The 13,878-nt window shown below is 46.0% G+C and overlaps 1 protein-coding gene across 1 annotated transcript; it reads left to right on the top strand.

The window, feature by feature from the left end:
* The first annotated feature begins 4,172 nt into the window (after window positions 1–4,172).
* On the top strand, window positions 4,173–5,279 carry LOC149370152 (ATP-dependent DNA helicase PIF1-like). The gene has a single exon (XM_089577031.1). It carries the CDS (start codon window positions 4,173–4,175, stop codon window positions 5,277–5,279), a length of 1,107 nt encoding a protein of 368 aa, XP_089433157.1.
* The last annotated feature ends 8,599 nt before the right edge of the window (window positions 5,280–13,878 follow it).

Below are 13,878 nucleotides of genomic sequence, written 5' to 3'. Positions count from 1 at the left end.
AATTCTCCAGGGAAAAATGTGTGGCATGCCACAAAGGTTAACATGATAGATAATTGAATGTTATCCCCCCGAAAATGCATGACACAGGTATCAAGATCCGGTCTCTCACGACTGACCGCCACCCTGCCATACGAAAGTACATGCAGACCCATGAACCCAAAATCAAGCACTGCTTCGACATTTGGCACATCCCTAACAGTAAGAAATTTGATAGCCTGATTGAAAAGCTGCTTGTTTGCAAAGAATGTGCTGCAGGCTTCCCTGATACATGTTTTTTTAAAATTGAGGTGTCAAGAAAAAGCTGGATGCAAGGCGCTGGAGATGTGGATTCAGGCAACTACCAACCACAAGTACTGGGCAGCGTGGGCCAGAGGGGGCAATGCACAGCTGTTCATCGACATCTGGCAGAGTTTGCAAAATCACGTCATCAACCAGCACTCTGGACATGGCGGACTGTATCCAAGGTGTCTACACAGCAACATGCCGGAGGGGACAAGGGTGTGAATATACCCCGATAAGTTTTTTTTTCGCCCTTGCCTAAAAAAACTTTTTTTAAAGCATACCTTTTCCTCAAGAGTCCCAGGCATACGAGCACTTCAAGCAGATCACTGAGGACAAGCGTCTCCTCAAGGACATTACACAGATGTCCGCCCATGGCCAAACATTTGCTCTGGAGGCATTCCACAGCGTCTTGATTGACTTCGAACCAAAGTCTACGGCATTTTCCCCAGCAGGGATGCTTGCAAGGTAGTATTATATTGCAGTTCTGTCCTGCACCTAGAGGCAGTTGATTTATTCCAAGAGTCAGCACCTAACCACATCCATGTTCTCCAGATCATTAGGCAAAATTGCCATCTTATGCAATATCCTCAACTTACAGGACGCGACTTGCCATCCTCCATTTCAGGGAAAATGCGGACCGCTCCTTGGCTAAGAAAAAGGAAGGCAATTCACGCTGAATGATGAAGACTACCAAGGCGTGAAAGTGCCATCACACAGTGTGTCCACTCAAAACAGCTACCACTTACAGTATTATGCTTCACCCGAAACGAATAACTTGAGTGGAGCCTTTTGGAATGATGTCATGTGAAGACTTCATTTCCAGAGTATGTCGGAAAGCTTGTGAAAGAAGTTATCAGCAGCAGCAAGCTCTGGCAATCTCTCTCTGGTGCATCAGAGGCCAGCACAGCGCTTTCCCAGCACCAATGACCTCGGCCTTCTCTTCAGGAGCTTGTGGAAGCAAAGAGGTCCCACTCCAACCAAGGTCCCCAGTGAGGCTAGCCTCAAGTTCATGTTATCTCAACCAAACCAAGGTGAGGGCTACAACCGCCAGCATGTTTGAAAGTCTGAACTGTCAATGAGCAGCAAGATGCGTTTCTCCCCTCCTGCTGCATCAGAGGCCGACATCACATCTTCGTGGCGTGGCTTGGCATCCTACTTTTCAACTAAAATGCAGACCAACGTCTGGCAATGACACAGAAAGGCAATGGTGAAGGCGACCAAGGCACGGCAAAGCCATGACTTACACTGTGTCCCATGAAAACACCTCCAACTTTGAGTAAGTAATATGTGTAACTTCCGCATGAATGACATTTGGGGAGCATTTTGGAACACTATCATATGAGAGTTCATTTCCAGAATACACCTGAAAGCTTGTGAAGGAAGTTCCTCCGGCGATCCTTGCATTGTATTTTTTCCAGAGGACCATGCCAAGCTTATAAAAAAAATGGAAGCGGAGTTCGAAGAAGAAAACAAGCTGGTAACCACGAGGTCAAGAGAGTGCTTGTAAATTTTTTTATGCCTCAAAAGAAGCTGCTTCAAACGAGATAGCACAAAGAGTTTCAGGTGTGTGACTGAAGTGTTTTGTTTACGAGTTGAAGTCCTCCCTAGAGGTGCGGCTGTCAGGGAACCGAAGCTGAAGTGCACGAGCCCCTCGTGCGAACGGATCGCTATCTTTCAAGGGCAACTCCGGCGATTTTTCAGCCATTTTAAGTTAATGGCTGTTTTGTGTTCCTAAGAACCTCCTGTAATGTGTACGATACAAGGCTTTCAAAAGCAACCCTAAAATAATTTCTAAACAGCAAAAAAACGCAAAACCAGAAATCGAAACCGCAAAACCGAAACCGAGGCGGTGACATCACTGGCATGTTCGCCACACTGTGAAGTCCCCGAAGATGTCACAACTACCCTGAGCCGCGCTGTCAACATGACTGAAAGCGCAGAGAACAGCTTTTCCGAGACCAGCGAGTCTTTAGAAGACTACTCATTTGACGATTTTGGACTAGGCGAGTCGGCTTTTAAGTATGATCTACCGCCGCGCGAGCCAGCCAAGTCACACCACAGGCCACGTCACCTGCAGCATGGAGACGTTGCCGCGGTGCACGACGTCCTTACAGGGGCAGTCCTTACAGTCTCTCTTTGCGAAGCTTTGGCTCGACGGCGAGCTTTTGGAAGTGAATTCACGGCAGCTACAGTTCTACAATCCAACATACTTTGAGCACGCTGACCAGAACAGGTGGGCGGATCCGTATTATTACTATCCCTTCGAGGCGGCAGTGCGATTAGTTCATCAGCTTCTCAAATTATTGCTGACGCATTACGAAATTCGTGAAGCACAAAGCAATGTATTTAATGTGCATCACTTTATACTTCAACCACTCTGATTTATACCTGTGAGCTGTGGTCATAGATGGAGGTTTGTCACGCATGGGAGCGCAAAAATTACGAATGATTGGGCCTTTTTGTACACGCCTGTCAAATTCTCTCAACAACTGGGAGTAAATGTAATTTTGCTGTGAAAAGGCTCATTTTCTTATTCTGGAGCAATGTTTTGCACGGCCAATTTCTTCCAAATCGAAGAGAATAATTATGACCCGTTTGCTGCCAGCTGTCAGTGCATTTTATTTATTTTATTCACAAATACTGCAGGCAGCAGCGCTGTCCAAGCGGGACAGGGATTACATGCATTGCAGCAGCAGTTCAGCAAACATATTTCCATTTGAGCATTCAACTATAGATGAAGGCAAACAGTTCCACCGATGTGTTGAGGCAAAAGTATGAATTGCAAAGGTGGTCGAAATAATTCCGGAGACCTTCAGTACGGCACCTTTCTTCTTTCACTCCTCCCTTACGTCGCGGTTCGGGTGTCTGTTACTGCGTCATTTAGTTCCGTCAAAACCAATCTTCAGTTTTCCCCTGCACTGCCAACACCAGTGCGCGCCCGACCAGCTTGACACGCCAGTGACATCACAGTACAGGGTGGCCTGTAGAAGTTGTTCGATCAATGGGTGCCACTCGCGTTGCGGACCGTTTGTCTTCAAAATTCGCTTGGAAAAACTACGCCGCTTTCAGGTGCGAAATTTTACATGGAACACCAGATTGCCATAAAGAATACGGACTTGAAATTTCATTTTGATCGATGAACATCGAAAAATCACCGGAGTTGCCCTTTCAAGAACCTCAACTAATCCATAATGGCGCTTCTAGGAGGATCCTTCCGGTAGGCAGCCTCTAGGTAGAGCCGAGCTTGTTTTAAAATTTCACGAATTTCCTTGCCGACAGCCTCTTATGAACCAAAGTCTTTCGTTGGTCTAAGGTGTAACGAAATGAAATTAGAGTCCTGGCTTCTGTGTGAAAGTGTGCGTCGTGAGAGCGGTGCACTTTAGACTAAGGGCGCATGCTCTGCAGATAATTTACTCACAGGCGTCAACAAGAATGCTAGGTCATGACGGATGTCAGTAGACAATTTTTTGCCAAAGGTATACACGTATCAACCCCTGTGACAAAGACAAGTGGGACACTGTAGTGCATGGCTCCAAGTTAACCTCAAGCGCCTACAATTTTTTGCAAACATGTGGAAAACATCAGTAGAGGACAATTTCTATGCACAATAGTTTTCTTCACGGGAGTGGCTGGATGCGGCAAAACATTTGTACTGCGCCTGATCATGGACCTCTACAACAGGTACTGTAACCCTGCTGGCCCATACAATCTAAACGCATATGTGGCTTGAGCTACAACAGGAAAGGCGGCGGTGGCACTAGGCGGAGTAACTGTGCACGCAGCGTTCAAGCTTAGCCTCAAGACAGAGCGGACTCAGGGACAACGAGTTGAACACCTTCCGCTATGCTTTCAGGAATGTCAGATGCGTGATTATCGACGAAGTTAGCATGATGTCTGCTGATATACTTCACAGAATCGACTCGCGGCTCCGCTCCATCACCTGCAAATATCTGCAGCCCTTCGGAGGGTTGGACGTCATTCTCTGTGGGGACCTGCGTCAGCTTCCCCCCGTTCGTGCAGCTGAGGTGTTCAAGCGCGTCAAAACAGACGACGTGTTTAACACAGAAATCGCGTGGCACCATCTCGCCTACTTTGCACTCATTAAAGTGGTACGACAAAACAATCTCAGGTTCTCCACGTTGCTTTCCAAAATTGGAGATGGTGTCGAATTAGACCCCGAGGAAATCTCACTTATCGAGAGTCGGTTCGTTCCACAGCAGGAAGCAGAAGCTTCTTGCCCCGGTGGCATACGCTTGTTCTACTCCAACAAGGAATCTGATTACTACAACACAACAAAGGCCATAGTAGCACAGGATAATGCTGTACCATGCACGGCACAGGATACAATCGTTGGGTGTAGGTCTATGCAAGAGCAAACAGAGGCCATGCGTAAGGTCGAAACGTTACCCAAGGCCGAAATAGGAAATTTGCCAGCAAATATAATGCTGTGCATTGGCAAGCCTTACATGATCACCCTCAACGTGGATGTTTCCAATGGCCTTGTTAATGGATCGGTGGGAACACTGAAATTCATCGAAAACGACACCCATGGGAAACCGCTACGCATATGGTTGCAGTTCGGGGAGCTTGGCTCCAAACTTGCGATCGGAACCGTAGCGGCCGCAAAATCACACCAGTTACGCAAGCTCAACAGAAACATTCAACCGAACTGGATACCGATTGAAAGGCGTACCGTCACCTGCGTTATCGATAAGAAGACGAAGGTATCGGTAAGAAGATGCCAGCTTCCCGTTGTGCAGGCGAGCGCCATTACCATTCATAAATCCCAGGGTGGCACATATGATGAAGTCGTGTACTCCTACGCCAAGAATCATCCACAGAAGTTGGTATACGTGGCACTGAGTCGCGCTACAGACATCAACGGACTCTACCTGACCAATGTTGACAACGACTTCACATTCTACCACGGAAAAGCCAATCCGGACAGAAAGCTATTTATACCTGTCATGCACCGTGTGACGGTCTCCGCGGTCTAAAGTGAATCCGTTACTTCGTGTTCAGTTTAAGAGTGCGTCAGTTATTGAGCCATAATAGTGCCTGTGATTCGACGAACACACACACACAAAAGTAAACGTGTTGATGAGAACCAGCCAGTCTTTGAGCCATCAAGAGATGCGCCCCTTAAACAAACAAGCTGCTGGTGTCACTTGCTGCCAGCAGCGCACTCACCAACAGAAGTAAAGAACCAGGTCATTCATGTTTGGATCAGGTAGTGAGTCACTACGACAATTAACACCGCTTTTTTAATAGTTTTTCATGTTTTACTTTGAGCTGCTTTTCAATTTCTTTTAAGATCTCTCTGCTCCTGAGGGCACCATAGTATGCTACAGAAGAGAAAATAGCTGAGGTGAACTTCAGAAACAAAAACTTGGCCGACGCTTAACCAACCTCATGAATACAATGCGGTAACACTGGAGATCCCTCCCGGCAGAGTACTCGATTTCTTTCCCAGATTCATAGATCACAGGAAGTCAGCGATACCAGCGCAGTGGTGCAGCGGTTACACGATCTCCCACTGCCCGAGCAGGTGGCTGTTTGAAACGCAGCCACCGGTGGGCCTTGTCAGATGCAGGTTTGTGTTCCCGAGCTCCCTTAAGGCTCGTTTGTGCACGCATAGCTCTCAGTGAGGCTGCCTGTCTTTCGACCAATGAGCTGGTGCACCGCAGTGCCACTGTGTGCAGATGGTAAGTGCATTGAATTTCTCTGAATTAATTTCTTTGCCACCCAACCACCATTGCAGCTGGGACATATGCTTTCTTGTAACATGGACGGACTACGACGTTTCTTAGCTGACAGCTGGGGCCACAGGAGTGCTGGACTCTACCTTGACGACTGTAGCACTAGCCTCTTTTTGTCACAGCAATAAAGTTTACTCTCTCTCTTTCTGTCAAAATAGAGACCTCTAATGCAGTCACATTTTTACGGAAGCACCGTGGATTTGTGAACAAGCGCAAGAGATTATTACCAAAGTGGAAACAAAGTAAAAAAAAATGCACATCGAAACGACATGGTCTGCAGGAGTGACAAGTCAATTCCAAAGGAGGAGGATCGCAGCTGTCGGCCCGAGTTTCAGGCAGGCATGGCCTGCGTGACGCCGGAATTTATTAGGGGTTATAGTAGACGCCTTTAACTTGGAGTGGACATAGCACAGCTTAGTATGATGACAAGTGTTAAAATAGTTCGTTTGGAGCCTATGTTGCAATAAGAGCTTTCGAAGGTGGCTGCTTTAGGGCACAGGGTAAGGTAAAATTAGAAAAAAATTGATTTTTTTTCTTTTGCAATTTGAGAAGTTCAGTTCATTCTACACATGTTCCATGAGCGCACTTTCCTCAGAAAGCCATATTTCGGGCTGAAAAACGCTTTTTCCGAAACCAAGTAGTCAGCGGCCGCGCCCCCTTTCCTGATACGGTGCACATTTATCGCCAATTTTTTCAACCAAAAAGTCCGCCACCTGATTTCAAAGCTTGTCTGAAATCAGCTCCATATAAAAAATTGTTTGGCAACTATTGTTCAGCTGTCTTTTTTAGCCAAGACAATCCTGAGACGGTGCGCACGTTTCTGCAACCTTCATGCAGCTGCGTCCGAGTGCTTTCCCTTGCGATGAGTATTGTACTTTTTGCCGGTGTTGATTGTTGTTGATAAGTTGAGATGCCGAGGGCAAAGAAGGCCTTCGTCAGGCGTGAATTTCACGGCAACCGTTACACTCATCGTGAAAAAGCAAAAGGATGTCCGCAAAACTAATGAGAGCCGAACGCCCTACGCGCCAGCTCCTCGTCACCGAAGCTTTCAAGATTTTCTGTGTGGTTTGAGGAAGAGGATGTGCCACAGAGCGGCACCGAATATGCCTTAATGTACATAGACGGCATTTGTGCCGCAATTACACAGAGTTGTGTGTGTAGACAGTGCGGTGGAAGTGTTGAGCGCATCGAAATATGACAAAGCGCGCTTGTTTTTTAGGTTTCAGACCCTAAGGATGGTAGTACTGGAAGCTCTTATTTCATTTAATGATAGTAGCATCGCCCGGGACAATGTTTAGAAGGCGTGTGGATTGAACCCAGGGCGCAACCCCATGAAGTGGATGAGGCAAGCTGACCACAAGCGTATGTACTTTGCGCACCGAGCAACATGACAGCTCAAAAAAGAGGCCCTGCAAGCAAAGTGACAAGCCCAAAGGCGAAAAATTGACTGCGACAGTGCCTACGAAGTAGGGGGCTATTAAACATATTACTATTAATGTGTTTGTGCGAGTAAAAAATTGTTTTTCACATCTTTTTTCACTTTAGGCTCAATTATCTCAGAACTGTGTTTTTTCTTACAAAGGTACCATTATTTCTAATGTCTTTCAAGACAGACAGCTGATTTTCTTTTGAAACTATCTACATACGATTTGGCAACTACTGAACTAGAATTAACAAATTTCACTCAGGAGTTTTTCCGTTATGAATTTTCAAATGCCCTAAGAAAGCCGAAATTTATGCACTACAGGTAGAAATTTCATTAAAAATCAAATTTTTTACACATTTCAATTATTCTAGTTCAGTAAAAAGTGTACGAAAATTGGAACAAAATGATATATATATTATAAGGGTACTCCTATTAGTTAGTGAGCAACTTGTACCTGAACATGGCCTAAAATGCATGGGAAGTATAGGGCTTACCCTGTGCCCTTAAAGGCTTACGCAAATATGCGATTTGACGTAGACAGGAGATCGAGACATTCTGATTCTAATTATTTTTCTTCTTTCAGAATGATCAAACTATAAAAAAGTGCCAAGGAGAGCAGTTACTGGAGTGCATTCAACGTGCAACTGAAAAGAAGCTGGTGGTAGAAAATTCTACGCTGAGGAAAGAAAGCGAAGAATTGCGCGCTGAACTGGAAAAGCATCGTAGTAAGTTCCTCTTAGACTTAGTTTTGTCTCATTACTTTGTTCGCTGCACCTTCTAGCCAGGGATATACCGTATTAGGTACACGGGTCATAACCGCTGAATGTCTTGTTCATGGAAAAAAAGTAATGTCAAACTGAAAATGGTTAGGTATTGCTAAGTTAGCCCGTGCAGTTTAAAAATGAAAGTTGACCTTTCCAAGAAGCAATTTTTTTTTTCTCAGCCGAAGTGTATCGTAGACCGGCAGGTTATATACTCAGAGGACCATCAACTTAGTGTTCTTATGAGTAGCGTGATTCATAATAAATTGAAATTGTCTAGTACAACTACTCCATGTCGCAGACTTCGCACTCAAAGAAAAACTTCTACCAAGAAACTCGCTCCCTCGCCTGCGTGAAAGAGTGCACGCACTTCAGTGGGCTTCTTCGATTATCCGCCTCTGGCAGTCCGCGGGTTGCTTGCGGGCTGCCCGAGCGCGCTCGATTTTCTTGGGTTGCTCCACCCACTTCCGGTGGCTGCCCGGAACGCGTTCGTTTTTCTCTGGCTGGGCGGTTTCGGGCTGCCAGCCGGCGGCCAGACTCGCCAGGACGATTTTGCGCTGGCAGCGCTCGGGCAGCTAGCAGACGACAGAGAGACGTAAGGTAGCGGGAAGCTCGCGCGGCCATTTATATAAGGACTAGAAGGACCGCGGTTCTTCAAGCGATGTTTTGCGCGATGCAGGCACTTGTTTCGACTAGGCCACGGTGCATATCGACTGTGTCGCCTGCAATGGCACCTTTCGCGGTAGTTCTCGCTGTTTATTGATATGTTTTGCGTGCGTATGCGCGATCATATTTCGATCGTCTCACCACCTCGCAAGCACAATTGCTCACTTCATATTACGATCGCATACTTCTGATTCACAAAATATTTCGGCTGTTAAATTTCGTGCGCACGGCGGATATTGCGGTGGTGTTTGAGGCCTTTCACGAGAGCAGCCGAATTCCAGTTCCGAGTACGCATTCAGACGCGCGCATATATGTATGTGCTGAACGTGTTTTACGAAGTGTTGGTTGAGCGCGATACGGGAGCGTATGGTCTTCATTGCGTTTGGCGCAGTGCAAAAGTGGATATGCTTTGAAAAACGCTTGACTGAAACATGTCCTTTAATAAAAGCCCTCACGAGCACATTGCTCGAGACATCTCTGCAGGCATCAGAATTGTCGCGCTGACCAAGTGCTGATTCTGTCGTCTGTTGTACAGCTTCATGCTCGGGCCTTCTGCCACATATGCTCAAAATATCTGAGAAGTACCGCAGGCATGCACCTCCTCGCGTTTGGCTCATTTAAAAAAAAAGAGATAAAAATGAGCTCTAGCGCTGATCGCCATGCAAACACACGCGGAACGTGAGGCGCCGACACGCAGGGCTTTATTGTAGCGCCTTTCATTCCAGTGCCAGTTCTCTGCTATAAAGCTGTATTATTACAGAAACGGTATGCAGCTAAATTTATACAGCGCACCCGCTTGTTCTAGGTGGACGTTCAACAAGCTGATATGCACTTTTGCCGAGATTATGCGTTCCTTGCCCGCAGCAAAAGCCAGCGGCCGACAGACTACAGTTGAACGAACGTATCCCGATCTTTTCTGCTTACAGCTTACAGGAAGCAGGTTAGGAGCGTAGAAATCGCAACGACCACAGCAGAGTCCACCAGGGCCGATCGTTGGCGGTCATACCAGGCGTAGTAAGCAAACACGCAATAATCAGAGAATACGGCTTGTCGTTTGATAAACAACGCACCGGCAGTTTTTCCGTCCTATGTGGTGTCGACTGAAACACGTTAGATTGCGATTGCTCATCGCATGCTTTTGAGGATTTCTTGAAGCTTACACAGTGCACCGAAGGCACACGCTCGTGTTGTCGTTGCCGATGTATACGAGTGCGAGCTTGATCAGCTGCATGTTCTGCAGTCTGCGGCACGCAGCCCTCAATAACTGCAAGTCGTCGTTTTCGATACCAAGCAGCCTATTTCTACCGTACGCGTGCGTAGCAATGAGACGCAGAACGCGAAACTAGGGCATCTGCTCTCTGTGATCCGCGACATGCTTGCCGCCGTGATTGCCGGCAGGCTGGTTCCGGTGGCCGCCAGCCCACGCGAACATGATGCGTTTTCCTGTCAGAGACGAACTTGCGGGCCGCCAGCGGGCTGCCGGAGCGCGGTTAATCGAAGAGGCCCAGTGCTAACTATAGTTTAGTCATGGCCACTCAGTGCAGGTGTAATCTTATTGTTATGGAAAAGTTAAGCGAATTATATTTCAGTATCAAAACACTAGCGTTAATATACTCAAAACCCAGAAGCCAATGCCAGCTTCACACCAAAGAACTTGAAGAGATGTCCTCAATCTGGCTTATTCATTTACTCCTCGTTCCTGAGTAATTTTAAAGGATCTCTATGCTTATGATGTTCAAACATGGTTTCTTTTTTTCGCTGCAATTTAGAGCTTGATGAATACCTCAAATCTGCGGAGAATATTGTCAATAGTATGCACTGCCATACTGGCGGCAACACTTCTGCAATGGCTGGTGTCATGAAAGCTCACAATGATGTCTCAAATGGCGCAGCAATCAAAGAAAACGAGACACCGTTTTTATCGGAGCCTGCCCCTAAGAAGATACACCCCAAAAAATCACACACACTCCTGAGAAAAAAAACGAATTATCACAAAGTGCACACAGCTTGCCAGCCACACAAAGAGGAAGCCCCAAACCTGACATAGCAGACCTGCCACCTTCAACGCAGTTGATCTATAGCTGAAACCATGTTGACGAAAGTATTTTGCATACGCTTAGAAATATACGTGAATTCAAGCTTGGTATAAAACATAGGCTACCTCATCATATTTCAGCTCAGGCAGAAACTCTTCAACGGAAAGCTTCACCTGATTCTCAACATCATTTGCATCTTCTTGCTGTTCAAGTGCGCAGTTTATCCTCGCTAAGATAATTAATGAAATATGCAACTCTTACTGCCCATATTTAAGGTAAGATAGAATACTATATGTGTACTTATGGAAGTCACCAATTTAATAATTTTAAAAGCAGTGCAATTATTTGCATGACATGTTGCTTGCCGTGGAACTCAGCAAAGTGAAGAAAACCACTTATATTTCCTGCAGGTTATCGAGCTGAAGGCTGAATCAGGGATTTTCGCCCACAAGGCAGCCATTTACAAAGCAGACACTGCCTGCAAAACATCTACTGCACCTGCTCGTGCGCTTAACAGTGTTCACGAGAGCGGCGCTTGTGACCTGCTCCATGAAAGGGAAGCGAGCCAAAGGCCTCTGTCGACCTGTTGAGCAGCGGCCCTCACTACACCCTCCTGTTGTAATGAAGAACCTTTATTTTTATTCCTTTTTAGGTGGCCCCAACCTAATGTATGTAATGACGATCCTGTGTAAGTTATTGCATTTGTACATTACACTTGCATATTCCTAGCTCTCTAGTTCCTGCTTCGCTTCAGAATTATGTAAACTTTGTGCTGTTAATTTATGACGGCAGGAAACATATCTGCATGTGTACATTGTTTTGAAACACCTCCTTGCTTACGCTGTGTGGAAAGTAGCCAACAAGCCGCCATGGATTGTGACCTAAACATGCACCACGAACTGGAACCTTTTCAGTATCCGAAATAATCGCCCCAGTTCAAATTTACCACCTGATAAGCATTGAGCTGTTTCTGCGTACCTAATTAGGCTGCACAGGCCCCCTTACATTTGGCATAAGGCATACGTTCTGTAAATAAGCAGGAGCAGTGAAAGCACCAAAGATACACACTTTATACTGGGGTCTTTTATACAAATGAACGAGTTTCGGAAACCATTGGCGCATACCCATTACCATTAGCGGTGTGCGAGCAACTATTATTGTAGGGCTGGGAAAAAAAGCCTGAAATGAAGTTTTAAACATGTCAGAATGCATTTTACAGAAGATTGTTTGAATTATATGCATGCTTTTATTTTGACTACTTTGGCCGCATGTGCAAGTTCTTATGTGCTGATCACTCTATAGTATCTCCTGCGCAGCCTATACAAGGGTTCCAGTGACCAAGAAGGGGTGGGAGTTCTCTAAAAAAGCGGGAGTCAAATGCAAGCGAAAAAGAGAGCGACGCGATGAAAGCGATCATGGTTCGCTCTGTCGTGTACTGGGGAAGAGGCATGCGCGCGACAGCGTGAAACCGACGGCAACGCGAAACTACGACAGCGCTCAGTGTTGCTGGCATAGCACACCGGAAAGGTATTCGCAAATGCAACAGTAAAACAAATTGCAAGAACTGAAGTATTTTGCAACGAAATGCAAAATAAAATACATTTACCACACACTACACTGGATTTGATGTTTAACACGTGCTAACTTTGCACTAACAAGTAGTCACGTGACCGTTTGTTTTTTCGTTGCGTTTCCGTTTTCGCCTCGCAGAAGCGCGCGCGCATTCGCGATCTTTTGCCCGCGCAAAATGGGCAGACGCAGGAAGCTCGCAGGTCTGCGGTTGCTTTTGATCATCAAAAGAAAGAAGGCTTTTGCCCGGAAATGCTTGATGCGGCCGGTCTGGCAGCGGCGCGCTGAAGAAAGCGAGTTTTTCACGGCGGTAAGTTGTTTCTGGCAAAGAGGTGAGCGCAGAGCAACTAAATACTTCAATACGTCCTTGCAGATGAAGGTGATCAAGAACAGAGATCCGTCGCTGTTTCAGAAATATTACCGCATATCACCCGAGGCATTCGACTTTCTCCACGAATTAGTGGAGAGTCGCTTGACTAAAGAGTGGCTCTGCAGAGAGCCCATATCGTCTTGCGAGCGCCTCGCCCTGACGCTGCGGTAAGAGCACGTAGTTTCAAGTGGTACTCTCTGCTTGTAAGAATTCAGTGCCCGACGAGTGGATCTTGAGCAGGAACTTTGTTTAGGATCTTCCACTGCGGCTTATTTTCCCTGAGTAGGGCCAATAGTGTGCTTATATCAGTTTATTTTTTTTAGAGGTTCCAGAATATTTATATATATATAGAAGGCATGCTTAAATTAATATTTTAGACCTGAAGTTGTATCGAGGACTACGGTGGACACTAGGTTAAAGGTAGAATGCTCTAATTAGTTATCCGATTTACAAAATGCATTTTTACCAATAACTGTTTTGGGAGCATGCTGTACATTTTCTTGATTAGCAAGGTAACAAAAGCATTGTGCCTCTTATCTTGATTTCGCTTTAGCCCTCAATATATATAGCCTCAGGGCTAAAATAAATCTGAAGCACGTTCCCATTTTATAAAAACTTTGGACCTTAAGAAAAACATCTTGTATATATAGTCTAGCTGCTGCACAGTAGATTTTTAATCACAGCGAGCTGCCTGAATTAGGATAGCAGTCTCACCATGCAGCTTGCTGCCTAAAGTGGTTATCTTGAAGCCATACGTTTCATTACAAAGAAAGTTAGTGGCTTCACAGACTGCTTGGATGACGCCCAGCAATCAGGATAAAAAGTGTGAGTGTACATGTGTGATGAAACTTGCTGAAATGCTTGTGACTGTGCATATTTTCAGATACCTGTCATCAGGAATGCTGACAAAAGATGTCGCAATGGCATTCAGGGTGGGGATCACAACGGCCAGAGAGGCTATACACCTGACATGCAAATGTGCTCTGCCAGGTGCTCTACCCTTGACCAT

Source organism: Amblyomma mixtum, chromosome 1 (assembly GCF_055824585.1).
Source record: "Amblyomma mixtum isolate Tamu chromosome 1, ASM5582458v1, whole genome shotgun sequence".
Lineage (NCBI taxonomy): Eukaryota > Metazoa > Arthropoda > Arachnida > Ixodida > Ixodidae > Amblyomma > Amblyomma mixtum.
This window is presented reverse-complemented; position numbering and strand designations above follow the sequence as displayed.

Bases quoted from the DNA above. Each gene is read 5' to 3' on its own strand.
- LOC149370152 (XM_089577031.1), top strand. From the start codon at position 4,173: ATGTCTGCTGATATACTTCACAGAATCGACTCGCGGCTCCGCTCCATC.